The sequence below is a fragment of the Coptis chinensis genome, chromosome 3 (genome assembly GCF_015680905.1).
Source record: "Coptis chinensis isolate HL-2020 chromosome 3, ASM1568090v1, whole genome shotgun sequence".
Lineage (NCBI taxonomy): Eukaryota > Viridiplantae > Streptophyta > Magnoliopsida > Ranunculales > Ranunculaceae > Coptis > Coptis chinensis.
The window spans coordinates 110,063,697-110,090,581 of record NC_141458.1 but is presented as its reverse complement, the minus strand read 5'-3'; the positions used below and the strand labels follow the sequence as shown (position 1 = coordinate 110,090,581).

The window sequence follows — 26,885 nt, the reverse complement described above, 5'->3', positions numbered from 1 at the left end:
AATGGGTTATATCAAACTTTACCCAAATAGTTTTTTTCATTAGCTCGCTGATTTCTTATACCTTTTCGAGCAGCTTGATTTTGTCTTTTCTCCATATAATTGAAGAAATCAGTAAAGAAGACACATGATCCTGTCTTCGAAGACACGTGATCCTGTCTTCTTTAGTCTTTCAAAGAGGCATAGATCAGTTGCTTTGCCACTGGCAAATTAGGTGGGCAAGCATTTGGGCTCATTGTAACATAAGTAGCAAAATGTATGCTTTAACAGTCTTTTTGCAACTGAATGGGTGAGGTATCTGAATGTCCCTGAAATAGGCATTTACTTTAGCTCGCTGATGTATTATACCTTTGTGGGCCAATTTTGTTCTTTCACCACAGTTGGAAAAATCAATTAGAGAAATGATACCCGTTCAAGTGTCTTTTTTGGTCTTTTAATTTTTGAATAGAGGCATAAACCAGTTGTTACGCCACGGACAACTTTACTTTGGGAGTTTTGTGCATCCATTAGTGGGTGGGCATGTCTCTAGGCTCATTATATATATATATATATGTTATATATATAAATATATATATATATATATATATATATATATACCTTTTTATTTCATCCATTAAGTTATATATTTATTATACCTTTTTGGGATAATTTTTGTGTTTTCACTACATAGATGGAAAAATCAGTAAAGGAATGACTCCTGATCATGTGTCATCTTTAGTTTTTAAATAGGGGCATAGAGTATAGCCAATTGTTAAGCCATGGACAACTTTCCTTTGCGAATCTTGTGCATTCATTAGTGGGTGGGCAAGCCACTGGGCTAAATGTAAGTTTCCATACTGTAGCAAATGGTATGTCTTAGTTCCCTTTTCAGCTTCACTGGTGAGGTATCAATTTTTTTCCAAAATAGGTGTTTTCTTTAGCTCGCTGATTTCTTTTAAAGAAAGCACCTGATCATGTCTCTGCTTTAGTCTCTCAAATAGAGAGGATGAACCAGTTGTTTACGCCACTGGCAAATTTACTTTGCGAGTCTTGTGCATCCATTATTGGGTGGGCAAGCCTTTGGGCTTCATTGTAAGTAGCCAAATGTATGCCTTGAAGCCTTTTTGCAACTGAACAGGTGAGGTATCAGAATTTCCCTGAAATAGGTGTTTATTTTAGCTCACTGATTTATTACACCTTTTTGGGCGCAATTTTTTGCTTCAACCCTGTAAAATGTCTTTTCGTTACCGAAGGTGGAAATCAAATCCAAGACATCCAACCTTGCATATCGTATCCATGGGGTGTGCATGCCCAGAATTGGTGGTGTGTCAGACTAAGCCACTGGGTTGCAACTTGGGCTAACGGGTAATGTATGGGACTGCTAAGTTGCGAAAATTCGGAATCCTGTTAGTCGTCATCAAACCAGTCCCGAATACGGTTTTGTATCTTTACATCTTGTGATGCTTTCATTTGATTTCAGTAAGAGTACAATCTATATAGCCAGGAAAATTCCAACTCCAAGACAGGAACATTAATAAAGTTGGAAGTGGTGCAAAAAGTCAGCGGCAAAGCTGGAGTGAATGGTATAGACAAACAGAACCTTCACAATGAGTATGAGTTCCAAAGCTGTCGAAAAATGACCTGTTTTCAACTTCTGCTTCACATGCTCCCTATCTTCTCGAGGTACTGCTCTTTACACATATTGCTTCAATGCTTTAAATTGTTGTTTACTTCAAAGTCTTGATATGTTTGTTTTGTGAATTTGTAGCGATACCCAGTTTGAGATTTGCGCTGCACTAAAACAAGAGATATTTTGGTGGGTTTTTGTGTAAGAAAATGTTGTGGGAGTCGAGGAGATGCGACATAAGTGTTGTAATGAAGATTGCAATGGAGACGAAGGGAGTAATTGTTCCTGGAAAAGAGGAGTTTGCTGATAATGCAATTATAGCTATCAAAGAAGAGAAAAGTATTGCTGTACCACCCGATACCCTTTATGGATCTGCTTGTGATGCTTGGTATGTTGAAAGAATTCGTTTTTATTTCACCATCTTGGTGCTTATTAGATTATGCTTATATGTATTACTTTCTTATAAGAACTATTACAATGCAAAAGCAGTATGTGTATATGGAAATTGTTTTCATATATTGTTCATGCCTTTCTGGTATTTGTTTCATGTGTACAGTTCTTCAGAAGCAGAAGCAGTAAATAGAATTTACGAGATCAAGGGTTGGGGTTGTCTTTGACATAGAGCGTTTTGCTGTTACATTACCTCATGGGTTGCCTGATAACTTACTTCCAGGACCTCTCACTGTTGTGATCATTTGAGGTGTGATTCTTATTAGTGTGCTTATTTATTATGTAGTGGTAGAAAATATTTGTTGTCGGCAGTTTCGATATGCATTTGCACAAGAGTACTTCATGCATTCGTAGAGTTGAATAAAAATATTGACACGCTGTCAGCAGAGCTATGAATTAAGGAAAAATATGGTAACCTTGTATAAGATGGTAAACTTGGACTATCGCTCTAAATGTAACTAAAATTGAGCAATTGTGCGAACCCATCATTTTGACCACACGTGAAAACTCAGTAATTTGTCACCTCTGGTCGGTTTTCACGTCTGTATATCTGCCTCATGTACTTGTCAGTTGCTACTCTAATAAGAGTGTGTCACTACATGCCACACTAATATTTTGCTCATAGTGTGTGAAAAGACTCTACTTTGAGTCATTAACTCATTACTGTTTAACATAGACCTTGCTTAGGAATTACTTAAGGTTTACCATTAATCTAGTATACTTGAGAAATCATTGAACCCAGGATTGGACAGCATAGGAGTTTGTGTCCCAGATTCTAAATTTTTTTGAGCCATTGCCCGTGGTTCGAGGAGTGCATTAGTCCTTACCGGTGCGAATGTAAGTGGGCAGCTAGTGTATGCATCCGAGATTTCGTAAACCTTTGGGAGCACTGTGCATGTGTGTATGATGGTGGTTTGCTACCTTTGGGACGTACTGGACCAACTGTTGTGGTCCTGTCAGTGCCAGGGAAATTCAAGATTCTGAGACCTGGAAGGTAAAACCAAGTAGATTAGTTTAGAAATTTGTCTCATTGCCCAGTTAAATTTAAGTTTCTTTATTTGGATATGCATAGCACCTTGAAAACACAGTTCTTGATGTCTAAATTGGATTGGGCAAGGCTCAGTTGAGCATGGACCAAAATATCGCCGATATATCCGATATATATCGGTATTTTGGTACACCGACATCGATATTTCCGACATATATCCACCGAATATAGAACTCTTTTTTTTCCGATATAAATCGGAATTTCCGATATGAAACTTTATATCGCCGATATAATCGATATTTCCGATATAATCGATATATATCGGTTGACTTTTTGACCATTTTAAAATATAAATCCGATATTTCCAATATATTTCCGATATATATCCGATATTTCTGATATTATATTTCCGATATATCCGATATTTCTGATATTTTAAATAGTTTGGACCGGGTTACCAAAAAATGTATATCTTGAAATATCCGATATATCCGATATATATCGGTTTTTGGGTACACCGATATATTGATCGATATCGATATTTTGGGCCTTGCAGTTGAGTACCTGGTCAAGTTATTGAAGTACTCTTTTGAGTTCTTTGATTATCTAGAAACCATAATAACCTGGCCGTGTCCTTAACTATCTTTCGGAGCTATAAAAAGTAAGTTGATTAGAATGTTTTCTTGCTCTTTGCTTTAGAACTGTGCTTTTATCCACTGCAACATGGAAGGGATAAAATAATAAAACAAAAAGTAGTGGAACCATTTTGGTTTCGCTGCCAGTTGAATAAGAAGCTGGAGGTTGTTGGGTTCGACCTTATGTAATCATCTGCTTGTTATTAATTCAATTAGAGCAGAATTCACTGTTACGTGCTGGAAGAATATGCGAGATCTTTGCTCTTTTCTTTTAATGGGTAATATAAGCTATAATCCTAATGAATCTTTTGTTTCTATTTGCAGTGCTTTGGAGGAGACTCTATCTGTCCTTCACAGATTCTCTTTGCAAAAAGAGTAGGAAAGTATTTTGGAGAAGACTTGACCGGTATATTCATCAGGCCTGCCTTCAGGGTGATTATTTCCATGGGTAATGAATGAGCCTAGCACTTTTACTTGGATGAAAGAAGCCCCTGTTGTGTTTCTGATTGCGTTAGATGCTGATTTATCCTAATTTATGAAGGAATATTGTTGTGGGAGTTTTATTAATCCTTGAAACCTTATTGTATATACTTGAGTCCATCGTTAATTGATTTATGAGTTCTTTGGAAAACTGAAAGATATTCCAGCTACAAGGTTTTATACTGATCATAATATACTCGGTTCATGGTCATCCTTGAAAGTTCTGCCCCTTCGTTGAAGTTTTGAATTATTAGCATATACCTGTTTTCATTTTTTATAACCATCTTTTGTTGAAGGGTTCATCTACTGATATGCTCGTACCTCTATGGAAAATAACATGCGTTTTTATCCAAGAAGTCTTGTTCTCGTAGTCCTCTAAGATCCATATGTCTGTTTTCATGTTTGATGAAGCATTACAAAACACACAAACTCCCTTCCATTTCCATCCTCAAACCACATTGATCTCCAGGGAATAACAGAATGGAACTCGCCATGTGCACTTTTGTATAACTCAACGTCAACCATCCAATGCATAACTCCATTTATGACTATGGGAGCTTTATCCCTAGACGGAGGATGAGTGAAGATGGCAATTTCTCTTTTAGACCCGGACAACGATCCAAGCCTACAAAATACGAAGTTCATAGCCTTTCTGCTATACAGAATGGAAGAGAAACCCACAAATAACATCTTTGGAATACACATTTATTCGTTGATTTGTGCTGTGATTCCATATCAATCCGCCACCACCATTATTATATCTGAACAAAAGAAACCCATTGCAGGAACTATGAAGGACAAAGTAGCAAACATTTTTCAAAGTGCCCATGAAAATATAACTATCAATTGTAAATCAATAGTTGAATTATGAATACGTCAAACGTACCACGATGGCTGAAAAAGTAAATACAGTATACCCCACAAGTGTGAAACCGTCATTTTGTAGAAAGAATAATTTGGTTTTAAAAACTTGACTCACTCATCAGTCTCAACTCTCGAACTCTCAAACGCCCAATTTTCCCTTTCTTCTCACTTCTTTAAAAGGAGAAAAAACACTATATTACCCTCGATCTGTTATCAAATTTACGAGTTTAACCTAATTTATTATTACAAACACTACTAATTGATGTCGACAGTAAGCCGATATTTCGGTGTTTGTTTTGGAAAATGAAACTGTGTTTGGTTTTTGGAATTAGGGTTTGGTTCATTAAAGGGTACAATTTCGTCACCGGATGGAGGGAGGTAATGTTTTTTTGTTTTTTGTATATAATTTGCATTATTGGGTTTAAGAAGTTGAAAAAAAAGTTATCTTTTTTTTTTTTTAAAGTGTGGGTGAATATAATTAGTTTTTGAATTGATTTAGTAATTAGCTAAAAATGTACTGAGAGTATTCTGAAGTGAGTAATTTTACATTTACTGTGGAGTTGGGCAAGAGAAATAGTGTGCATGTTGTTATGTCTTTATAGAGAGTTAAACTTTCACTGGTTAAAGATGCAGTGTACAAATCTTTAATATGGGCCTTGTAGAATTGGCAAATATATTGAAAGTGATGTTTGAAATGCCTTTATTACAGTTGAAGTCATAAAATTTATTTTTCGCCTTAATCATTATTTCAGGGATATACCCATGGATTATGAAGACAATGATTTTCACAGTCAAACTTTTCAATTAGCTGGTGAAGAGAACATCAAGTTTTCTCCAGGTTTACACTCATATTCACTTCCCAAATTTGATTTGGATGACACCCTTCAAGCCCACTTGAGATTTGATAGCTTAGTAGACTCAGAGGCTTTACTCGGTATTCACGGTCAAGAAGAGAACCAGTGGATTGAAGATTTCTCGCGTGAAAGTAGTGGGTTAGAGTTCAGCTCCAGTGCAGTTGAATCTTGCTCCATTTTAAGGCGTAACAATGTCTGGTCAGAGGCAACTTCCTCAGAATCTGTTGATTTGCTCTTAAAATCGGTTGGGCAGGATGATATGAAAATAATGGAGCGACCTATTATTGAAGAGTCAGATATTTGTGATGGGTTGGATTGCTTAACCAATCAAATGAAACACAACATGGATCAAGAGGCATCCAAGACAGAAAATGTCGCATGTGTGGACTCTACATCACCACTCGAGTCTTTAGATAGATTCTCTGGATTAGATATGGGTGCCGTGGATCAGGTACCTTCCATTGACTCTAACACTCTAGAAGGTGAGGGTGAAAGGTCTGTTGATGGAGATTCAGGAGCCTTAAGTGTGATTGAAGAGGAGTGTAGGGAAAGTTTAGTTAGCAATGAAAACCTTGACGTAGCAAAACTGAAGGAAAACACGAATTTGTTTGATAAATCTGAAGGAAATACGTCAGCGGTGACTTCTCAGTGTATGGATGTTAATACCTCCACTGCTCTTGTGCAGACTTTTGTAAATGCTGGAGTTGGGAACAGTCATCAAGTCCTGCAGAGGGCCGAAGATTTGGGAAAAGGCAATGATTCAATAGTGGGAGATCACCATGTTATCAGTAGATTGGTTGACAGTCAAACTTCTGAAGGACGTGTGGATCATGATCATGATCACAGCAAAAATATGGGTAACCCATCCAGTTGGGTGGAGAAGGTTGAATCTATGCCGCAGGTTCCAGAATTGAGTAGTGATTCTAATTTCACCCAGAATATGGTTGACAGCAGTAAAGATGAACAGATTGCTTCTTCCAAAGAAATTGACATGGTTGATAAATATATCGGAAATCCACAAGAGGCATCATTGTTGGTGGTGGGGGGAGTAGATACTGCTGAAATCAGTGCCAGTGCTTCTGGAAATCTTTCCATACAGGGGATGCCTATTTGTGTTCAGACAGCACAAGGTTGTAGTAACTCTGAACCGCTTTTGGAACAGGATGGTTTGCCAGAAAATGTTGGTCAGCAAACAGGCGCTCTAATTTCTGTAAGTAATGCTGAAAGTTTATCAGTGGAAGAACAGACAGTGTCTCAAGGTCAAGGCAACGAAAGTAGTGATGTTCATTTAGAATATTCAGCCAGCTTAGTGAAGGAGGTGGGCTTTTCAACTAGTATAAATCATGAATTCCAGACATCTGAAAATACAAATGAAATGGATGATGGTTTGAGAGTATCTAATGCAGAGAATTGTGGTTCGTATTCCTTGTTGGCTGAGTCCCTGCAAAGATGTGATCAGCTTAGTGATGGTCATGTAGAATATTCAGCTAGCTTAGTGAAGGAGGTGGGGTCTTCAACCAATATAACTCATGAATCACGAAAATCTGATAGTATAAAAGAGAGCGATGATGGTTTCAGAGTTTGTAATGCAGAGAAGTGTGGCTCATCTTCCTTGTTGGTTGAACCACTGCAAAGATGTGATCCGATTTCAACGGAGACTAGGGATGTTTACATCAGCCATCCTGATGCTTCTCCACTTGGAAAGGAGAATGAAAGGTTTTCTGCTGATTCAGGTATTGTTGGAAACTGAAACTGATGGTTTACTTTATCATGGATAAGAAACTTCTCTTGTATCTAGACATGCATGATGCATGAATCTCTATTTTATATAATTGTTGGTCTTGTGTCAGGTCTATTTTGGAACATTTATGTAGGAATTTTAGTGCTTTACAAGTTTACAACTTTAAAGTATTTTATTGTTGCTTTACATTGTGTAGTGTCAACTGCGGTTGGCCCTGAGGTCGTGAATATTGCGTCAGATAACATCCTTGATGGTGATCACTACTCGCTTTCAAATAGCTCCAAAAAGGAAGCGATTGAACGAAAGGAGGAACTGGACTTACATGTAGATAATAGTCCTCTCGTGGTCGAACAAGAAGAAACCGTAACCACTATATCCACTGAGCCAAGCATCTTAGGTACAGAGGAGAGCTCCCTAGTGTCGAATGAGTGGGCTCCCTCTCTCAAACGGCATGCAACCTGTGACATTGTTGCAAAGGTGCCAGTGGAGATTGTTGCTCCATCTTCATTTTCTGCTGGGTATTCTGGTAATATGTGCCAGAATGAACCTGAATCACATGTAACTAACTTGCCTGCCCAACAGTGCTCCCAACTGTTGGAGGATTGCCCTGTTACTGATGATATTGCTGTAGTAGCAAACGAGGGTGCTGAAGTCTGCGATGAATACAATAATGAAGCTGTGTCTACAAAAGCTGAAGGTACTTGGTGACGTTAATGGGAATATAGAGCTCTTATTGTTGTTTTTGTTGTTATTTTCATCATCTATGATTTTTCCCATCTGGATCAGCAACATTATTCTTATCTTGCCATTCAGATACATCATGAGCCAAGTCCCGTCGAGGGACACAGTTTAGGTCTTGGAGCCTTTGACTTGTTCCAATGATCTCTACCCAAGTACACACAAACATAAAATTGGGAACTTGCACAGACAATTATTGTCACATTATTGAGCACATGTGGGGTGAACAAAAACAGACTTGCCTTCATTTCATACACCCTTTATGCCACACGTCTTTTATGACACTTAGATATAATACATTTGCACGTCTTTGGTATGCTTCTTGGCTTCAGCACATGTTGGAATCTGTATGCAATGCACTCTCAGCGGCATGTCCATAGTGTATCTCAATGCATATGTAAACTCTTTACTCCAATTTTTGATTGCCCTCCAAACACTTTAGATGAACTTTATTGTTGTTGACCTCACCTCTTTTGACATTTTTTTTTCCCGTACAATCACAACCAATATATGTCTCCCCAACTTGTTATTCTTGTGGTTAATATGCCTGTTTAAATTGGTCCTTAAATACATGCAAAAAACAATACAATTTTCCTCCCGAGATTTGAGCTGGAAAACATCTTTTTATTGAAAAGGTCCATATGACCTATTTCTTCAATCTGAAATTGATCAATAAGTCTCATGTTAACTTCTTGTGCAGGTATAAATCCTATGCTTGAAGACACTCACAGCCAGCCGTTACTCCCATCTTCTTGTGGTCCTTCTCATGATATCGGCCTAAAAGATATTGAAAACAACCTTACTTCTGAAAATGATAATGGTTTGCGGTCTGCCCCTGCAAGCACAGATGATGGTATGTTTTCATTTGTTTTGTTCTCTCCTTTATTTAATTATATATATATTTCTTTATTTACAAGTTTGAAACAGAAATCTGCATTTTTAAATAGGCTTGCTTTGTCTGACATTATGTATTATTTGATTGGATTTAACTTTTTTGTTTTGTTTTGTTTTTTGGAATGATTTACTGATCTAGTATTTGAGTTGTGGTCCCTTTCAACAAAAATGTTATCTTGTTTTTCTCCCATAATCCTGTATTACTTTGCTCTTGACTAATAGTCCTTTACTTCCAACCAGGGCCCAGGAATTGGTCCAGGATAAGTGAGTTGAGTGGTTTAGGTGTTGGTTAGAGGTATGCAATAGCGCGAGCTGCGCCATTGTACTTTGTTTGCTCGGGTTACAATAAAGCTTGTTTTTTTCCTTGTGTAAATAATGAAAGACATTTCACTGGTGTTATCTGGATCTGGAAAAAAAGAGCATTTGGATCATCCTTATATTGTGTAATATATCAACATTCCGCTTCTTCCTTATATTGATACTTCTTTGAGTTCTCTTACAAGCATAGAATGTGTAGTTCAAAGTTTCAAATCTGCCAAGGACACTGTATTTTTGTTATTGTGTCAGACATTAATTAAAATTTGGCATCCAACTCAAAACCAATTGGGAATGAGTGGAGAGGCCCAGGAACTTGTATACATTTATGCAAGGCTTTACATATCCCGTTTGGGACTAAGCATCTCAACAACATTAATACCTGTTTCCATGTCGTGTTGTGTTTTCTACTTGTTGTACCATGGCCTATCAAATCCAAAGTTGTCTTGGGAGTTGGGATTCTCTTATAGTTTTACAGTTTTACTGATTAGTATGAAAAACATGTCTGTACGGAATGAATTTTCCTTTTTTGTTGCTTTTGGGGGCTGGTAATCTGTGATCGAAGAAATTTGTCTTCAGAGGAGCGAACATCAGAATTAATTACAAGGTTCGAATGGTGTTTGTTTACTGCCAGATTCTCATCACTTTCAGTATGTATGTCTTTTACTTGACGTACCATGGCCAATCAAATTTTAAATATCTTGGGATTCTCTTATAGTTTTACTGACAATATCAAAAGCGTTTCTGTATGTAAGAATTTCCTTTTTATCTGTTTGCTTTTGGGGGTAGGACATATGTGGTCTATGATTTAGAAACCGTGTATTAGAACTTTACTGTGCCTGGCCTACTCTTTTTTGTTATTATGCCTATGATTAATAACACAAAAGACAATATATATATATAATCTCCTCTATACTGGATACTTAAATTCCCTGATTTGTTTACTTCTAGATACGTTACGTTTTATCTTCTTGAATATGACCACCTGCGTGATATTGCTGTGAGAGCGGTGTTTCTTATTTGCTTCATTTGCTGTTATGGTTTTATTGCTCATTAGGGGATGTTCATTTCATGTATTTTGGTCTAATTTTAAGATCTGGATCTTTCAGTGCCTAGTCTACCACCTTCTTTTGTCCTGTAAAGACATCATTACTACCAAACTTAGCATTCCTAAATACTGGATTTATAATCTTTTCTTTTTGTCTGATATCTTCTTCTCCTTGAATGGGAGCTTAAAGAATTAAGATCTTTTGGTTTTTCTATTTAGCTCTGTCCATCATGTCCTGAAAATGAGGCGCTATGTCTGCCTAGCCATATGACAACCATTATAAGTACAATTAATTATGTTTTCAAAATTAGTTTAAATATAATTAATTTTGACATAAATATTTATGAAATAAATGATACCAAACAGTGAAATACTAAATGAGTTTTTAATTATTGATTCTGATAAAATTGGAAAGAGAAACTGCCAAAAACAAAAAATAAATAAAATAAGGTAACCCTGTCAAGAGGGAAGGTCCACAATTTCTGTTTCTCATTCTTTAAGCTAGTTTTTTTTCGTTTTTTGTTTTAATGGATTATCTCATTCTCAAAATGAGATAATGGATTCTAAATATTTTTACCAAGCGAGTATTTTTACATGCAAAATGAATTATGAAGATCATAATGGATTATTAATCAAATAATGGATTCTTATAATGGTTGCCAAACGGCCCCTGATTTCTTTTCATTCGGTAAGCAATTTTATAGATGCCGCTTATTTATGAATGCCTTTATTTTCTTACAATTGGTAATTATTTAAGTCAAATAGTACAACCTGGTTTTCAACATTTCACATGTGAGTAGTGATGTCTGGCTTTGTAGGTGTTTCATTCAATGAATTCACTGGCACCTTTTGCCCTGCATCTGTGTCTGAAGGTGATACTGAAGGTCATGCCCTTGAAGCTGGAAGCAGCAATCTCGTTTCTGCTGAACCTAATTGTGGTTCACCTACTATAATTAGTTGTAGTGACGCCTCTCACATTGAAAAACAGCTCCAAGAAGGAAGCTTGGGATCCTTGGATCAGACTGATTCTGATGCCCTTCAGCAAGAGGTCAACAAAGTTGGAACTAGTGCTTCTGACCACAAGGGGAATGATTCCTTTGAAGACGACAGAAGTTTCACATTTAAAGTCAGCTCACTGGAAGATCTATCTGAAAAAGAAACTGTCAGTGGATGGAAGCCATTTTCCAGTATACCGCCGTACAGAGTTTCTCAGGTACTTAACCAGTTGTCAAATTTTGAGAGATTTCTGTTTGTTTCCACATTTTATATACTCATGTTTTCCTATTTCTCTCAGACTGTAGGTAGTTCATGTACATCAACTTCTGGGTTTTGTGCAATAGATAGTAAATCTTTAGAAGAAATTTCTTGTGGTAATCATCAAATATCTTCTAAAAGTAATACATTGGAAAGTTCTGTATGGAACAATGAGGATAGGACAAGTCTGACAGCTGGCAAGACAGCTCAAGATGAAACTGCTAAAGAAGGAAAGCTTCAAAATGACGAGCTTCTTCGGGTTGAAAGAGAGCACCAAGAGGAAGTTGGGAGGTTAGATCAAAGTACTGCTCATGTTAGTGTGTCAACTATCAATAATTCTAAAGAAAGCAATGCTGCTGAGGTTGACAGAAAACTTGCTTTTGACATCAGTTCCTTGAGAAATTTATCTGAAAAAGAAACATGCCACAATTGGAAACCAGTTCACAGTGTACAGCCGTATGAATTTCCTCAGGTAAATTTGGATCTATGGGACAGCTACTATTTCATTAATATTCCCTTGGTTGATATAGTTCTTATTTTTCAATTTATTCTTGAAGGCTGTAGGAGTGTCTACTCCGACAACATCTGTTGTAGGCCAGATAGATGCCAATGCATTAAAAGAGATTTCACGCGAATGTCGCACATCTGGTGTAAAGAATGTTCGTCGAAATTATAAAGGTAATGCTGAGGGTAAAACAAGATTGTCCCCTGGCAAGGCTGCTAATAAGGAAAATGCTAAAGAAGGGAAATTTCTTAAAGAAACAGTCTCCATGAAGCATACTAAAGCAGGTGGTAGCAATTTTTTGCATGCATCCCCTACTTCACCTCAGTTTGTTCAAGCAGGAGACATGCGAGCTATTGGGTTCATTGACAACAACAGTAAATTGTCTGGTGTCGTGACAACAATCCAGACATCTAATCTTCCTGATTTGAATACTGCGACTTCTTCATATGCATTGTTTCACCAGCCATTCACAGATTCTCAGCAAGTGCAATTGCGAGCACAGATCTTTGTATATGGTTCTATTATGTAAGTTTGTGTGTCTACCATCCTTCTTATTATCAATCAGACTGGACATTTGCAGGGGATGAATTGTAATCTAGTTAAAAAAAGCCTGATGGGAGTCTTTGTTCCGTTAGAGGCTCATATATTCTCTTATGGACACTGGTAAGAGAAATGGATATGCGACTTTACGGATATGTGACTCTCTAGGAAACAAGTAACGGGGATGCAACTATTATTTAGTTATTCTAGGAAATTGATGTAGATAGAAGTTGCACAGTTACAATCGAACTTTTCTGCTTTATTATAGATTTCTCATGCCATACTATGGGTTAGTTCCACAGTTACAATCGAACTTTTCTGCTTTATTATAGATTTCTCATGCCATACTATGTGTTCATTTTTATTAAATAGTAATATCACATCTAGAGTTCTAGTACTGCAGACTTCGTTCATTATCGAATTTAAGCATTTTTGTTGTTAACCAAAGTAGAGAACTAATGATAGTTGAGGAAATAGTTTTACCATAACATACAACATAGAACTGTGCAAGAAGTACCCATAAAGCATCGGGTGTCAGCATCAGTATCCTATCTTGTGGCACATATATGTTGGGCACTTGGGCCTATTGAAGTATCTGAGGGATTGCATTGTACCTCTCACATCACTATATACTGAAATATGGAGGTGGGGTTGTTTTGACTTTGGCTTGAACCAGCGCTAGGCCCAATAAAATATTGACAGTTGATTTCTGGCCATAAGAGTCCTCCAGTTCAGTCGCGTAAAAACTTTTGCGGTAGAGGTGTGACTAAACCTATGCATATATATCAGTCACTTTATGTTTTGAAAGTCAGTGCTTTGTCTTTCCTATTTTTTCCCCTGAAAAGCTTATTCCCGTATTGTTGCTGTAGTCAAGGAACAGCACCCTCTGAAGAATGCATGGTAGCGGCCTTTGGTGAATACGGTATGTTTCCATTACCATATACAAATACTTTACATCATTTTTTATATGCATGTTGATGACTCGGTATTGAATTTTGCTGGCAAGTAGATGGTGGAAGGAGTGCTTGGGAGAATATCTGGCGTGTTGCTGTAGAAAGGCTTCACAATCAGAAATCCCCCCTCAGTAATGCTAAGACTCCGCCACAGCCACAGGCTGGTTTGTGTTTTTTTTTTCATATTTTTATACAAAATTTCAATTTGCCGACACTCTACCGGTACATTTCTAAATCTTTGGATTTCAGGTACTAGAGCTACAGAACAAGCAACGAGGCAAAGTGTCCATAGAAGCGAAGCTGTTTGCACACCTTGCGGAGCTGATAGCAATAAGATCCCTGCGGTGGTTTTTAGTCCCAGTATGCCCTTCTCATCCCCGGTATGGACTATGTCCACTGCTGGTCGTGACGGGTTACTGTCTAGCAATATTGCAAAGGGGCCTCTTGTAGATTCTTCTAAGAGTTTTCTCCCATCACAGCCTTATCAGACTTCTCATGTAAGGCCCTATGTAGGAAATACTAGTCCTTGGCTGACTCAGGCACCGCCTCCTGGAACATGGGTGTTCACCCCTCAGACTGCTGGAACTGAAGCCAGTGTTCACCATCCTATACCTATATCTGAAACAGTTCGTGTAACTTCCGTCAGAGAATCCTCAATACCTCAATATTCTGGATTGCAGCACTCACTTCCTAGTCCTTTTACTCATACTTTCAGTACCCCAAGCGCTCCTGCAGGAAATTCATTTGTGATAGATACAAAAGGGAATACAGTTTCAACTGGCAGGCATACTTCTGCTGAGTCTAAGCCTAGAAAGAAAAGAAAAAATGTGATTTCCGAGGAGCTAGGCCAGATATCTTCAGTTGTTCAAGCTCAGAGAGATCCGGTCTCTATGACTGCTCAAGCACCTACATCTCTTGCCACAACAACCACTATAAGTTCTGCAATCAATGTTCCCTCTGCTAGTGTAATTTCAGCCAGTTCTCCCATTTCTTCCATACCTAGCAAGATGTTTGGGGGTGTGGGAACAGAGAAGAAAGTTGTATTTTTAGATGAAATGTGTGGTAAAATTGAGCAGGCTAAGCGACAAGCAGAAGATGCTGCTGCACTTGCTGCTACTGCCGTTGGTCACTGCCAAAGTACATGGAATCAGCTGGCAATCCAGAAGAATTCTGGACTGATTCCTGATGTTGAAGCTAAACTGGCATCTTCGGCAGTTGCAATAGCCGCTGCGGCTTCTGTTGCAAAGGCAGCTGCAGCAATTGCTAAGGTTGCTTCTCATGCTGCATTGCAAGCTAAACTTATGGCTGATGAAGCTTTGGCAACTAGTTCTGGGGATTCTACTGAATCTGCTCTTCCTGATGATGTAAAATATTTGGGAAGGGCCACCCCTTCGTCAATCTTAAAGGACAAAACCAATAATGCTGATTCAGTTCTTGTTTCTGTAAGAGAGGCTGCTAAGACAAGGGTTGAAGCTGCTTCTTCTGCTGCAAAACGTGCAGAGAATTTGGATGCAGTGCTTAAGGCTGCAGAAATGACAGCAGAAGCTGTTTCACAGGCAGGAGCAATTATTGCAATGGGTGAACCTATACCATTCACACTGACTGAATTAGTTGATGCTGGAGCAGAGGGTTATTGGAAAGCGCATCAGACATCTCCTGAGCAACATGTGAAATCAAACGACGTACTTTCAAAAGAGTTGTATAAAGGTGTCCTCGAAGCGGGTATTGGTAGATCTGATGAACAGTTTAATGTGCAGCTATCTGGTAAGATTGATCCGAAAGACGACATAGACCAAGGAAAGGTGCTTTCGCCCAAAGAGTTGTCTGTATATTCAACTGAAAATAGACTGCTAGTGAATGACTTGCATTCGGATACTGTGTCGAGTTGTGAAAAGGCATTAGAAGTGGAAAAAAGTTCAACAGAATATGACCTATCAAAAACTGTTGGGGTTGTTCCTGAATCTCAGGTTGCTTCTGAAAATACTTTCTTCACCATTCAGAAGGATGAGGTTGGAGGGCACCAGCTGGTCAAAAAGATTGATATCAAGGAAGGTTCTCTTGTAGAGGTCAGTGAAGCAAACATAGTAATAGATGTGTAATATATTTAACAGCTTTCTTTTTTACTGGTTTACTGAACAGCATTTTTGTCCCTTCTGGATAGTTGATATCTTATCAATTTAGGCAGTCCTTATAAAATTTATTGTCGTTTCTAGAATTTATGCATGTATGTTGGATTACATTGGTTGCTGCTGCGTATTTTTCGGGTTTTACTGAAAATTATTTGAAACTTTTTAAGGTTCGTTCGGATGAGGAAGATCTTAGAATGGTTTGGTATATGGCGAAGGTGCTAAACTTGGAGGATGGAAAAGCTTTTGTTTCTTACACTGAACCCATACGCCATGAAGGTAAAATATGTGACTCGTGCAATTTAAATATCATCGTTGAGTTGTTTTTACTTGTGCCGTGTGGAGACAGGAATATCATTGTAAACTTGTTTCCACTTGCGCCGCGTGAATATAGTTGTTGGCTGGCACCATGTAGAACTTCCCATTTAAACCTATAAGTCCATAACATCATTGTGCTTTCGGGATTCATTCAGATCCCTAATGCTCCAAACTGATACATGAGTAACCTCTGTTGCATGGATGGATGAGGTCCTGCGGACACTGGTTACCGGACACAAGCAAAACAGACCCTAATTCTCAGATCCCCCAAATCGTCGTACCCGTGTCCAAACCAGACACTCCGTCCTGTACCCATGCAACACAGTGAGTAACAGATGGATGAGGAGAATTATTCCTAGCACTACGGCCCCCATCGGTTGCTTAGACCCAGACCTTAAATTCACTGAACAAAAGTACTTAAGTTCTTACTTCAAGAATAACACAATGACACTATACTAGTCATTTCAATAGATAGTTGACTTGTTTGCTCTATAAAGTAGAGATTAAGCCATTGTTTGTGGTTTGTTTATGAGAGTTTGGAGTTTGTATAGACATCTAATATTATACGTAATGTGATTATTTGTTGTGCAAAATCTGTATACTTTGTCGAGTTTTGTTGACATTCCGCCCCCCCACACACACACACAAAGAAGAAGAAGAAGAACCTGGCGCTAATGGTCATGGAAATCAAATCTCTCTGTTGTTGAAGCCTACATGCCTGAAGTCGTAGCTTTGAAAGAAAGTAGGTTAGGTTCCATGCCTAATAGTTGGAGATGTTTCTCATTTGTAGACACCACAAGCTTAGAACATTTCCTAGGTTTAACTTTTCTTTTTACCGTAGTATTAGAATCTTGTCATGTTTGGAATCAATGATCACATAATTATGTGTTTATTGTACTGGATGATATTTAAGTTACAAAATTGAGCAAAATCAGGTAAGTTTAAATGTGGGCATGATTTCTGTCGTTCACTGTCGATTTCACCTCACCGATTTGAGTAACATTTGAAAGCGCTAGAACTTTTTGAGCAGGATGATCTTTCGTGAAATCAATTTCCAAAATTGAACTGTTTAAGACCATGACTGCAGTTTTATTGCGTATGGATGTTCTGATATCCTGCCGTAGACAACAGAAGTATGCATGTTTCATATTCATGCACCTGTGAAGTAGAATGCTCTCTTAAGCACACTTCATTTGTTTGTATTCATGTGTTTTTCGTTGCTGATGACTTATTTACAGGCTCTAGTTGGCATAATGAGTGGGTACCTCTTGATGGTGGAGGTAAGGAGCCTAGACTGCGAATTGCTCGCCCGATGAGTGTAATTAATGATGAAGGGACAAAGAAGAGAAGGAGAGCAGCTAGAGGGGATTACACATGGTGTGTTGGTGATAAGGTCGAAGCTTGGATACGTGATGGGTAAGAAAGTTTTAGTACATACCAATAGAAGCTGATTTGTATGTTAAAATTTTTGTATATAAAATTCTATAGGATAAAGGCATCACACTTTTGTGTGCTGCAACCGTGTTGGAAAAACACACTTTTAACTCTGCAAGATGGTGGAGTCAAACCTAATCCCTATGGTTTGAACGTGACAGTGGGACAGTAAGAATTGACATCAAACTTGTTTTAAGCTGGTTTCTGGAACTGAAACTAAAGTCGCGGTTTCAGATCTCTTTTCTGGACTGGTTTGAGAATGGTCTTAAAAACAAATCAGGCATTCTAAGATGGAACTAATGGTTACTCCTCAAAATGGATACTTTGACATATGTGGAACTGTTTGTAATTTATATTGTACTCTTAAATACATGTTAATTTTTTAACGAGTTTTTGTGGCTTTTTTTTATGGCAGTTACAAGGTTTTAAAGTTTTCATCAATATGAAATAATTCTAGAAACATTTCAGCTCGTTGTAGTTGTGAAGCTTGGTGGTTGTTGATGCATGTTAAAGAATCTTTGTGTTGAACTGTTGATGAAAGTTAGAAATTAGGACCTTTGTGTTCCCTCATATCTTTTGTGTTAGTGCTCCAACATTCTGAAGGTGCACATGCACACAGAAGATACGTGTCCACTCTAGCGACATCCAACTGCATGGTTTACCAATGTCGGTAATGAAAGAAGTCACGAGATAATCCTTTAATCCTACTGTGGTGCTCCGTTAAAACAAAACTTGGATTCCTGGAGAACAAACATTATTTTCCATTATGCCACGTCACCTACCAAAGATCGGGAGGGCTACATCATTGACCAAACTTTCATGAGAAGTTATTTTGTGAAAATGTGTATGGAGTGTTGTTGGGATTTTCAGACTGTATATTTAATTGTTCATCCACCTTTAGATCACTGTCTGTCGTGTCTTTAAGGAGAATTCGAGAGTCAACATGAATTTGAGCTTTCGTGTCAGTACATATGTATTTTTGTGCATGTGCTTTTGATAAGTTTTTGAAGCAGGCGATGAGAATGCTTTGTTGCACTTCAGTTTTGATATATGTAGACTCTTGTACTCTTGTAGATCTTCCAAAGTTAAAGTTGGTAATATTGCACTAATTGTGTACACATAAATAGTGCAGTTTATCATTCAATCTTTTTCGGTTTTGACTATAAAGCTGAGTGCCTTTTATGACTTATGAGCGTGTCTGATTTGTATGAATCATTTGATTTTTTCAGTTGGTGGGAAGGAATCATTACTGACAAAAATAAAGAAGATGAAACAAATTTGACTGTGCATTTTCCAGGTACATTTTTTGTGTGTTGGTTTTTAATCTTTTTTAATTTGTTGTTTACATTTAAAAGGGATACAGCACTTATAGAAGTCTATGAGGAAAGATGAAGTATTAATGTTTTGTTCACTTGATTTGCAGTTAAAGGAGATACGTCAGTTGTTAGAGCTTGGGATCTTCGGCCATCCCTGATTTGGGAGAATGGAAAATGGACCGAATGGTGTTGTTCAATGGAAAAGAATTGCTTGTCCCTTGATGTATGGTGAATTCACTCCTTTAAAAATAATATTTACTGTGATAGTGTTAACCTGTTTGAATAATATATATCATTGGAATTCTTACGCTCGTGCTCTCAGGGTATTACTTCGCATGAAAAGCCACCAAAGAGGAGCAAGCTGGACTGTGATGCTGACCCAGGAGTTGAGGCCAAAGGAATGGGCAAAATGTCAAAACTTCCAGGTATCGTGGAATTAGGAAAACCTGAAGCACTGAAGCCACTGGCGTTGTCAGCAAAGGAAAGAGTGTTCACTGTTGGGAAAAACACCACAGAAGGAAAAAGTTTTGATGCACTTGGAAGAAAGCGTACTGCTGTGCAGAAGGAAGGCTCAAGAGTGATTTTTGGTGTTCCCAAGCCTGGAAAGAAAAGGAAATTTATGGAAGTTAGCAAACACTATATCTCAGATAAGGGCGGGAAAATAAGTGAACGTACTGATTCGGATACGCTTGCAAAGTTCTTGAAACCTCAAGAGCCAGCTTCTCGTGGATGGCAAAATTCTTCTAAAGTTGTTCCTAAAGGAAAGCAGATAGCTGAATCAAAGACTAAGATGCTCAAGTCCGGAAAATCCCAAACCATTGGTAGTAAAACTACTACTGGGAATGATAATAATCTAACCTCTATTGTCTCTTCCATAGATCATGGTTCTGTTCAAGATCCTTTGTCAAGTGTCAACATCCATGTTAGCCGTGAGGGGAGCATTTCAGAGAAGTCAATCCCACAAGCCACTGTTCCTAACAATAAAAAAACTGCTGAAGGCTCAGTATTATTTTCTTCTTCAGATGTTGTATCAGATTCAGTTTCCTCAAGGAAAAAATCTTATGATGTTGCTGATCAGAGTAAAAGAAAAGCTACACATTTTGGAGAAAAGGGTGTGAAGAGTAATGAAAAGGGCAACGGTCGTGATCATTTGGGAAATTTTATACGGAACACTGTTGAGCCAAGGAGATCTAACCGTAGAATTCAGCCAACCTCAAGGGTAAAGAGATAGAACCTTTTGATGTTTTACTTTCTTCACACATTCATACATTTCTAGGTTTATGCAGTGTTATAGACTTATAGTGTAGGAATTATCATGTGCCTGAAAGTTGCATTACGTTGTCTGCCACATGTGCTTGAGTTGTCGACGTCCTTTTCTGCATATTTGAGTGCAAAGTAACTAGTGTGTTGTTCTTCCTACAGCTCTTGGAAGGAATACAAAGCTCTTTGACTGTATCAAAGATTCCTGCTAGCTCACATGACAGGGGTACAAAAGCCCAACAGAAGAGTTCAAGAGGTAGGGTCTAGAAACTTGTTATTTTTCAATTGCTCTTCAGGAATGATAACATTATGAAAATGGAACAAGGATCAGTGCGGAAGCTTCCTCTTTGAAGCACAGCAGGAGTTCAATATTAGACATGCTTATATATGCAAAAACGTATACTTTTTGGCTGCTGTTTTATGTGGTCCAGAGTCCAGACTCCAGAGAACAGTTCAAAATATATATGGAGTCAGCTAACCTGTCATTAAATAGTGAATCTAGGGGAGGAGATTAGGGGTATTGAGCATGTATTATTATTATTATAGTGACTATTATTAGAACTATTCAGTCGAGGGGCAGTTGTTTGAAGCACCCTACTCCTATCTGCCCCCTTTTCTTATGCTTTTCTTACCTTTGGCATTCCAAAGCTGGTAACTGACAGCTCTCTTTGAAACAGGGCGTAACCATGGTTAACAGGAACACGTGCAATGATGTTGATGGCGTCATTAGTTTGAGCTTGTAAAGTTTTACTTGTAGAATTTATAGGAGAACCAAGAGAGAAGAAAGCTTGTTTTCTTGGTTATAAATGTATCTTTAGTGGATTCTATATTTTTTTAGGTTTTCCAACATTCGGTTCCACCTTGCATATATGATGTTTGGTATTGCAAATGTATGGGAACAATTTAGAGTAGTTTGTCTATAAGATACAGGAAGCATTTGCTGGGAACCAATAAAGATTACCAGGAATCCTGTGGTATGTTAGAATTTTGTCATAGTGAATTAACTTAAAATATACGTAAACATAAACTCAAACTACAGAATTACCTGCTCGCGTAAAGGATGTTGAGGGCTGCCTTAAATTCATTCGAACAAGTCCTCAATAAGAGATCGTGATCAGCTCTTGTTGCCAATCCTGGTACAAACGATTCTTTCCAACCTTAAAAGAAGGGCAAATGCCGAGTGAAGAGTTACATATTGACAAGTTAAAATGGCAATTGGGCCTCGGCAATAACCAGCTTTTGTTTCCAAGGACAAATTCATAACGTGTCCGTGTCCGTGTCCGTTCAAACTTCAAAGACCAAGTTACCTGATAGCCGAAGTTTTGACGAGGTTTTTGACACTTACGGTTATGATTCACGATCAGCTAGACTTTGGAAATGAGGTTGCTCTTCAAATCACTTACGTAAAATCGACTAATCTATACTAATACACTTTTAATGCACTTAAAAAACCAGTACTTTAAAATGGTAGACCTAGAACCAAATGCTCCCAACTGTAACATCTTACACTGGCTATGAATTCACGATCAGCTAGATTTTGGAAATGAGTTTGCTTCTCAAATCACATGCGTAAAATCGACTAATCTATACTATCTTAACTATTTTAAAAAATTCAGCTGCAATAGTACTTAAATATTTTTTATGTGCGACTCTTGGTCCATTTTTAGTGATGGTTTTGCCCTTTGCTTTATTTATTTTATGACTGTTTTACCCCTTTATTGATCAATTAAATTTTAGACGGAGAGTGTTTAACTCACAGGTGTGTATCAATGCTAGTTACACATAAAAAACCTGCAGTTTAGAACGAGTCGGACGTCTAACGAAAAAAGAAACATAGTAGAGACCACCTAACCCAGTTGCAAAGGTTGTTTTAAACGTGTTGTCTTCTCTCATTGGCTTGTGTTACATTTGAAGTGTCACACCATGTATAATTTTCCTTTACGTCCGATTCGCAATTCCAAACCAAGTGGCAACTGATTGACATTTCTTCACTACACAATACAAATGTCACTGGACATATTCTCTGCAAAGTCATTGTAATGCTTTTGGAGTGTGTAAACAGTCATTTTCGAGAAACATCTCCTATGTGAATTATTGGTGCAGGTTGGGTGGGTCGTGGGATAGTTACTGAGAAAGTGTGTGGACTACATTTGCAAATTGAGATAGGCAACGAACCTGAGCAGCCATTTGGCCATTTGCAAATTGAGCGTCTTCTCCTTCTGTTGTGTATCTACTCATTTGTCATATTCATTACCTGATCACTTATCACTATGGCTGGTGCAGTGATCTCTGGTGTGTTGGAGCAATTGCATTTGATCCTCCAAACGGAGGTGAAGTTATTGGCGGGTGTACGTAAAGAAAGCGAAAAACTCGCTGATACACTCACTCTTATCCGAGGAGTGCTTGAGGATGCAGAGGAAAAGCAAGTCAATAACGAAGCAGTGAAGGTTTGGTTAGAACAACTCACGCTCATTTCCTATGATGCTGACGATGTATTGGATCACTAGAAAACCAGAATTATCAGCACACAGATCCAACAACTTGATACTCCTATCATTGAATTGCTTTGGTCCTTATTGTTTTCTCAATTGTTTTCTCCATTTTCTTGGTTAAAAAGGGTTATTTTAGGCGATGATGTTGGTAGTAAGATGAGGTACATAAACAAAAGACTAGATCGGATTGTTAAACATAAAGCTCTACTTAATCTCACTGAAAGGCAAAGTCTTGAAGAACCTCGAGCAGTAACGAGCTCTTTTGTTGATACATCTGAGATCTATGGTCGTGTTGATGATATATATAGTATAGTAAGCATGTTACAAAGTGAGACTAGTCATCAAGATTCACATGTCCCACTCATCTCCATAGTTGGAACAGGCAAGACGACACTTGTGCAAGTAATCCTCAAAGATGTGCTAGTGATGAAAAACTTTGAGCAGCTGATGTGGGTTTGTGTCTCGCAGCCTTTTGATCTTGAAAGGGTGGCCAAATCCATTATTGAAGAAGATACTGGTAATGCCCCAAATACTGTAGCGTGGCAAGCTCTACTCAAAAGTTTGTCTGAATCCGTACGGGGTAAGAAGTTCCTTCTTGTGCTAGATGACGTATGGAGCTATGATCGAGAGATTTGGAGAAAGTTGAAGGTCTCACTGGACGGTGGTGCACAGGGAAGCAGAATAATAATCACTACACGAGATGAGAAAATTGCAAAGAAGATGACCTCCACCTACATACATAGGCTGGGGCAATTGTCTGATGAAGAGTGTTGGGCATGCATTCGTTAAACATATAGCTCTCAGGGAAAGATAAGACGATCACAAAAAGTTTGAAGAAATTGGAAAAAGAATTACCGAGAAGTGTAAGGGTGTTCCTCTAGTGGTAAAGATTACCGCAAGTCTTATGTGCCTTAAAGGATCTGTACGAGAATGGAAGATGTACTGGCAAGTGACATATGGGAAGTAATGTCGGAAGATGAGCATGGTTTTTTACCTTGTCTTTTATTAAGTTATTATGCATTGCCTTCACATTTGAAGCGATGTTTTTCTTATTGTGCTATCTTTGAAGAAGATGAGGTAATAGATAAAGACGAATTGGTCAAGCTTTGGATGGCGCAAGGTTTTCTTAGCTATGATAGCTCAAGAGATCTAGAGAAAACTGGTACAAACTATTTCAACGATCTCGCAATGCGCTCTTTGTTCCAAGACTTTGAAAAAGACGGTGAGGGCAACATCATTCGTTGCAAGATGCATGACCTTGTGCATAGTTTTGTCCGGCACCTCGCGAAGAGTGAATCCTCTATTTTTATGAAGAATGATAAAGAAGTTGGTAGCATAAAGTTGCGTCATTTTGGTGCAGCAAATGCAGGATACTGATGACATTATCGAGCAGATGAAAGGTTCTGGTGAGATGACATGCCTTCGGGTATCGGACTTGCGTTACAATTTTGTTAGAGAAGTTCCAGATGAGGTGGACAAATTGTTACATCTGAGACTCCTCGACTTGTCTAACCAGGCGATAGAGGAGTTACCTGAAACAGTATGTAATCTATTAATTTACAGACGTTGAAATTAAATGGGTGTGATTCTCTGTGGAAACTACCTGAAGGAATTGGGAAATTACATAATCTTAGACATCTCGAACTTAAGAGAACAGATCGGTTGAGTTATTTTCCGTGGGGTTTGGAGCGATTGAGATGCCTTCCAACATTAAGTAAAGTGATATTGGATTATGATGGTGGAAAAGGATGCCAGATTGGAGAGTTAAACTTTCTAGACCGTATCCAAGGAGAAGTGAGAATACAGGGATTGGAACGAGTGGCATCTTCAAAACATGTAAAACTAAAGGAAAAAGAAAAGCTCCGGTCCTTGGCTTTGTCGTTTTCTGCTGAAGAAAGACAGGGAGAAGAAGAGAGTGTTTTGGATGGTCTCCAGCCGCATACAAACTTGGCGGAGTTGGAAATACAAGGTTACCAAGGGAATAAATTTCCGTCGTGGATGATGTCAACCAATACAGCTTTACCCAATCTGGTGACACTGAGCCTGGTTGACTGCAATCAATGCTCGGAATTGCCTGCTTTGGGGAGACTGCAATACCTTGAAACCCTTTATTTATCCGGGTTGGACTCAGTGAAACGCATCGGATACGAGTTTTATGGACTGGGAAGTACTGATTCAGTAGTAGTGTTCCCCAAGTTACATACGTTTACAATTCGGAGTATGAAAGAGTGCGAGGAGTGGCATCTGCCGTTCCCAAGAGACGTGGAGATTTTTCCAAAGCTTCGCAAATTGACTGTTGCTAAATTCATGAGTTTGCAAATGTTACCACCAGGTCTCGGAAAGCTAAAATCTCTAGAACAAGTTTCTCTATATGGAGTGAAATTTCAGGGCCCTGAACTTTTCCGAATTATTACCAGGAACAGTGATGATGGTAATGTGACTCTTAGTGCTCATGAATCAGTGTTCCCTGTTTTGAAGAAACTTGAATTGTTCGACATGCCAGACTGGGTGGAGCAGGAGTGTGAAATAAGAAGAGATGAAGAAGTAGAAGGTTTCATCATGCCCGGTCTTTGCAAATTGGAGATCTCTCATTGCCTTAAGTTGAAGGTGGTGCCGCACTACTTGTTTTCTCTCGCACTCACAAGTCTGAAGATATGGGATTGTCACAACTGACGCGGAGGCAACCTTGCCTTCCTCCGCTCCTTGAAAACTTGGAATTCAAGAACGATACTGGTATTTTTTCAAAGTCAATAATCAGTGGAATTGGTACCCCCGATCACAACGAAAATGACTACCCAAATCTTTACTCTTTCTCCATCACTGATTCTAGACAGTCGTCACTTCCCCAAGGCTTCAACCAACTCACTGCAATTCAAACATTGGTCTTTCGTGATTGTGAATTCCTTGACTTCACGCCAGAGGATTTGAAGCATCTCCCCATGCTTCAACTACTGGAAATTCTTCGTTGTCCAATTCTAGAAGAACGCTGCAGAAAAAGAGAAAGCTGGGCCACCAATTCCCACATTCCAAGAACTTAATCAGGAGGATGACTTCATCCCCGAATAACGGATTTAGTCAGTGACTTGTTCACCTGCAGCAATGAACAATCATGCATTTTTTAGATGTTATTGGTATTGTGAAAAGGATTGGAGAGGTAAATGTTTGTTTTAGATAAGATATGAATGGGTTGTTTTATTGCGTTTGTGATATATGGAATTATTAGTGTATACTGTATAGTCACTATAACAGATTTTACCAAATGTGTGGTAGTTATGTTTTTAGCAAGGTTTCCAAAACTCTTCGAATTGATCGGTATTTGCATTGTTTTAATACACTTGTGTATCGGAAAGAACTTCCTGTTGGATTTGCTTACAAGCCTGTGGAATGTTGTTTTCTTGTAATCTTTTATTAATATATACTACGAAATCGCCATAATTAGTTGACTTTTTTTATAGGGTTAACGAGTATTACCTTCTAGATGAGCTAATTAGGATTTCCCCCATATAATAGGAAATTATGGTCTCCTCTCCTCAAATACACACAAAAAAAACGGTCAAGTTGATTTCTATTTTTTTGTGTATTGCCGAGGGGGTAATACTAGTTAACCCTTTTTTATATATCAAACCTGCAAAGGTAATTCTCTAAAGAGTTGTGGTGAATGGAGATGGAGCGTTTTGAAATTCTCTTTGATGCTGAAAATGTCTTCGTTTTTAAGCAGCACGTAAACCCTCAGTAAAGAGTGCTGTTTTCTTGTCTTGACTTTCTTCTTGATATTTTTTTTTTGGTAAAACTTTCTTCTTGATATGCTTTGTGGAGGATGTGTGAGTATTGTTTCTTGTTATAAAGGTATCAAATGAAGAGTTCTACATTTCTTAATTAATTTCATCTAGCATTTTAACGCACCCCGAGGTTTTGGCAGACTTTTATCTAGTACTTTATGATTTTTATCTACATTTCTTTTGGTTGAAGGACAATGGTTTTTGGAAAATAAGTTTAAGTGAAAGAAATGTTTTGTTCAGGCGGCATTTTAGTGTCAGTAAAGCTTTACAATTTTACTTCATGTCAGGCACTCTTGCA

The 26,885-nt window shown here is 38.2% G+C and overlaps 2 protein-coding genes and 1 long non-coding RNA gene across 6 annotated transcripts; all 3 read left to right on the top strand.

Moving 5' to 3' along the window:
* The first annotated feature begins 627 nt into the window (after nt 1–627).
* Nucleotides 628–4,367, top strand: LOC147512900 (uncharacterized). Of its 3 annotated transcripts, none has more exons than XR_015215130.1 (5): nt 628–1,114; nt 1,230–1,659; nt 1,745–1,991; nt 2,160–2,303; nt 4,001–4,367. It is a non-coding gene; the product is annotated as an uncharacterized LOC147512900 (long non-coding RNA). The 3 variants fall into 3 exon arrangements; XR_015215129.1 differs by adding an exon at nt 2,796–3,047 and having other exon boundaries at nt 628–1,659; XR_015215128.1 differs by having other exon boundaries at nt 629–1,659.
* A 782-nt stretch (nt 4,368–5,149) lies between these two features.
* On the top strand, nt 5,150–21,293 carry G2484-1 (protein). 2 transcript variants are annotated; one of them, XM_086595909.1, is made up of 17 exons: nt 5,150–5,398; nt 5,773–7,607; nt 7,812–8,312; nt 9,054–9,206; nt 11,429–11,823; nt 11,905–12,336; nt 12,422–12,894; nt 13,779–13,831; nt 13,919–14,026; nt 14,112–15,928; nt 16,159–16,267; nt 17,545–17,722; nt 18,970–19,037; nt 19,164–19,279; nt 19,379–20,275; nt 20,479–20,572; nt 20,994–21,293. In XM_086595909.1, exons 2-17 carry the CDS (start codon nt 5,783–5,785, stop codon nt 21,008–21,010), a joined length of 7,236 nt encoding a protein of 2,411 aa, XP_086452035.1. In that variant the 5' UTR covers nt 5,150–5,398; nt 5,773–5,782; the 3' UTR covers nt 21,011–21,293. The 2 variants fall into 2 exon arrangements, with proteins under 2 accessions (XP_086452035.1, XP_086452034.1); XM_086595908.1 differs by having other exon boundaries at nt 5,258–5,398; nt 11,411–11,823.
* Nucleotides 21,294–22,832: 1,539 nt separating this feature from the next.
* LOC147512898 (disease resistance protein RGA2-like) lies at nt 22,833–25,618 on the top strand. The gene is given in 5 exon segments (XM_086598819.1): nt 22,833–23,592; nt 23,645–23,669; nt 23,726–24,181; nt 24,183–24,358; nt 24,361–25,618. Coding segments are annotated over 5 exon segments (2,406 nt in total). The 5' UTR covers nt 22,833–22,964; the 3' UTR covers nt 25,482–25,618.
* The last annotated feature ends 1,267 nt before the right edge of the window (nt 25,619–26,885 follow it).

Coding starts and splice junctions, on each gene's coding strand:
- G2484-1 (XM_086595908.1), top strand. CDS start 5,783: ATGGATTATGAAGACAATGATTTTCACAGTCAAACTTTTCAATTAGCT. Junction 19,280..19,378: donor AGAATTGCTTGTCCCTTGAT/GTATGGTGAATT, acceptor TCGTGCTCTCAG/GGTATTACTTCGCATGAAAA. Junction 20,276..20,478: donor GAATTCAGCCAACCTCAAGG/GTAAAGAGATAG, acceptor TTCTTCCTACAG/CTCTTGGAAGGAATACAAAG.